Here is a 3,335-nt window from a genome sequence, read left to right on the forward strand (position 1 = left end):
ACCATGCCATATCTAGGCGACCACTGTCAGTCACAACATGCGCCAGGGCAGCAGGATCAGCACGGCAAACTCACAGGTACTCGAGCCAGCCCTGGGAGCCGAGAACATCGCCATCCTCCGTGGTCCGCTGCTCGAACCAGCGGCTGAGGAAGCGGCCCACAGGTAGGAGTTGCTTGTTGACGACGGTGCCGAGGTCCTGGGGGCCCATAACCATCTCCGAGTCCTCGTTTCTGCGCTTCTCGCCCGACATGACCTTGGCGTACAGCGCCAGGAACAGGCTCTTCTGGCTCAGATTGGGCAACGCACCACCGTCGACAGTGGCCGGCGCATCATCATGCGAGGCTCTCGATTTGCCCTTGCCGCTAGGTGTGCCGCCGACACTCTCACGCTTCGGGTCTATTATGCCCGGCAGCATGGAGTCTGGGAGAAAGACGGCGGCGCATCGGTCAAACTCGCGGCAGTCGAAGAAGGACTTGGCGAGCAGGTATTTGTTGACTTCCTTCGCTTCAAGAAGGGCCTCGTCGGGGTCCGGATTGGCGGTCAGAACAACGGGTACCGAAGGAGGAGGGGATTCGTCTGGCTGTGCCTCGTGCGAGGGGTCTGGTATGGCATCGAGAAGCTCGGCGGCCCTAGGAGCGACGCGTTAGAGTCGACTCGCGAGACTGTCTGTTCGGCGGCAGGGACGAGGCTCACCACTTTGCTGACTGGTAGAGGCAGCGCTCCGAGCACTTCACCACTGCATCTTGCAGGGCAGCTCGAAGCTGTGCGAGGTCATGCGCGTTCAGGGACATGTCTGGGGCATTCTCAGCCACGCGCCGTCAGTGTCGCGGTTGGCCGGGGCGTGTGGTACCGGCCGGTCACAAGGGAGGGCCCAGGGGCGGGCAGATCCAGTTCAGCACGGTGAATTGGGTCTGCAAGATGCGACGCGTTTGTCGAAGGCAAATTGGTGACCCAGCCAGTGACCCAGCAGTGAATGGTCAGTATAGCTTGTCGTCAGAGAAGCGCGTGTTGCAATTGATTGCCCTGACCTGGTAAGTGCTCGTCGATGGAGTCGGATTTACTGGAACACAGCTCACGATGTCATTGAGAGCTATCCAATGATCAAAGCCTCTGGGAGGCGCGCGACGCGGCAGGGTGCCGCCCCGTTCCAGTCCGACAGCGCTTGACTTCCAGAGCTGCCAGGCCCCCTTCACAACTGCCCCGCCCTGGATCCCTAGCCTTTCCCCCCCTGACGGGTCCCCTGTCTCTAGCCCTGACCGCCTGCCCGTTCAGAAGGGGAAGGAGGGGCAGCTGGGGCAGACCCCTCCTCTTTTTTTCTAACCCCCTTTTCCCCCCTTCGGGGGGGGACCAAGGCCCAAAACAACCCGAAAAATGGGAATGGTTAAAAAACGGGAAAATTTCCCAAGGGCAGGTGGCCACCCAATTTGGTCCCCGAAACCCGAAACGAGAGAGAACTCGCCCCCCGAAACCAGCACCCATCACATCTTTCAGCTTTCACCATGGGGCAAAAAACCACTCTCAAGGAGTTCGAGGGCGTCTTCCCCAAGCTCGAGGCCGTCCTTGTCGAGCATGCCAGAAGTACAAGCTCCCCGCGGAGGAGCTCGCGTGGTACAAAAAGGTATGTCTCCAGCGAACTGCTCTGCTCAAGCTGCGCGACTTGGCTAACGCGGCGTGCTGCAGAGTCTTGAGATCAACACTCTGGGCGGCAAGTGCAACCGCGGCATGTCCGTCCCCGACTCGGTCTCTCTCCTCCTCGAGAAGCCCTTGACCGAGGAGCAGTACTTTGAGGCCGCCACCCTCGGCTGGATGACCGAGCTCCTGCAGGCCTTCTTCCTCGTCTCCGACGACATTATGGACTCGTCCATCACGCGCCGCGGCAAGCCCTGCTGGTACCGCCACGAGGGCGTCGGCATGGTCGCCATCAACGACGCCTTCATGCTCGAGGCCGCCATCTACACCCTGCTCAAGAAGTTCTTCCGCTCGCACCCGTCCTACGTCGACCTCATCGAGCTCTTCCACGACGTCACCTTTGAGACGGAGATGGGCCAGCTCTGCGACCTGCTCACGGCCCCCGAGGACAAGGTCAACCTCGACAACTTCTCCATGGACAAGTACAGCTTCATCGTCATCTACAAGACGGCCTACTACTCGTTCTACCTGCCCGTCGCCCTCGCCCTGCACTGCCTCAACATTGCCACGCCCAACAACCTCAAGCAGGCCGAGGCCATCCTCATCCCCCTCGGCGAGTACTTCCAGGTCCAGGACGACTACCTCGACAACTTTGGCCTGCCCGAGCACATTGGCAAGATTGGCACCGACATTATGGACAACAAGTGCGGCTGGCTCGTCAACCAGGCCCTGCAGATCGCCACCCCCGAGCAGCGCCAGATCCTCGAGGACAACTACGGCCAGAAGGACAAGGCCAAGGAGGCCGTCGTCAAGAAGCTCTACGACGACCTCAAGCTCAAGGAGCGCTACGAGGCCTTTGAGGAGAAGCGCGCCGGCGAGATCCGCGACATGATCAACAACATTGACGAGAGCGAGGGCCTCAAGAAGACCGTCTTTGACGCCTTCCTCGCCAAGATTTACAAGCGCACCAAGTAGAGCGTGTGTGCCCCCGAGGCCTGGCCTGGCGGGAGAGGTGCAGGCCGGGAGATGATGATTTGTTGCCAAAAGGAAGAAGAAGATACCTACACCGCGGATACGATTGATAGTAATGACATAGAGCGTGTTGACGACGGCCCACGTGAAAAGTCAAATGGACAAACTACACGGGCACATAGAAACTGCATCTTTGACGTGCTGTGTATTGTGTTGCGCCGTTGGTGTTTCCCCACCGCCCTAATGATGACATGCCTTTTCCTGCCATCTAGTCGGCCTTACTAGATGGGTTGGGGTAGAAGAAAAAAGAAAATTACGGCCCAGATCGTTGCATATGCGTGCGCGTGTCCCAGGTACATGGAATCCTCCCCTCCTGAGAAAAGGGGGAGCCATGAACCCCTATCTCTGCCTCTCATCCCATCATGGATGAAAATGCCAGCTCATTACAGACCCAACCAAAGCAACCAAAGCACATCGGTACAGATCCTTCCCTCCCCCCTCTATCAACCCTGTAACGGCCCGCTCCGGGACCTCATCTCCACACCCCTGGCCATCGGGTCCCGCCCCCTCGGCTCGCTCGACAAAGTTGATCAGCGGCACGTCCTCATCGTCGTCCCTCCACCTCGAAGGCCGCACGACGGGTGACTTGGTCGGCATGGGCGGCACAGGCGGCTGCTGGTGCTGATGCTGATGCTGGTGCTGCTCGTGTGACGCCGCCCTCCTCTGCGCCGGCG

The 3,335-nt window shown here is 59.7% G+C and overlaps 2 protein-coding genes across 2 annotated transcripts in view; one reads left to right on the forward strand and one right to left on the reverse strand.

Annotated features, from left to right (window-relative positions):
• VDBG_00245 (anaphase-promoting complex subunit 8) overlaps positions 1-791 on the reverse strand; it is a gene marked incomplete at both ends in the record, with an annotated part of 2,186 nt that extends 1,395 nt beyond the window's left edge. The window contains 2 exons of the mRNA XM_003008518.1: positions 75-629; positions 694-791. Coding sequence (XP_003008564.1) covers positions 75-629; positions 694-791 — 653 coding nt within the window. The remainder of the gene's footprint in view (positions 1-74; positions 630-693) is intronic.
• A 708-nt stretch (positions 792-1,499) lies between these two features.
• On the forward strand, positions 1,500-2,604 carry VDBG_00246 (farnesyl pyrophosphate synthetase; the record flags this gene model as incomplete). Its single annotated transcript, XM_003008519.1, has 2 exons — positions 1,500-1,618; positions 1,683-2,604. 2 exons carry the CDS (start codon positions 1,500-1,502, stop codon positions 2,602-2,604), a joined length of 1,041 nt encoding a protein of 346 aa, XP_003008565.1.
• Positions 2,605-3,335: the final 731 nt, after the last annotated feature.

This window comes from Verticillium alfalfae, genomic scaffold, assembly GCF_000150825.1.
Source record: "Verticillium alfalfae VaMs.102 supercont1.1 genomic scaffold, whole genome shotgun sequence".
NCBI lineage: Eukaryota > Fungi > Ascomycota > Sordariomycetes > Glomerellales > Plectosphaerellaceae > Verticillium > Verticillium alfalfae.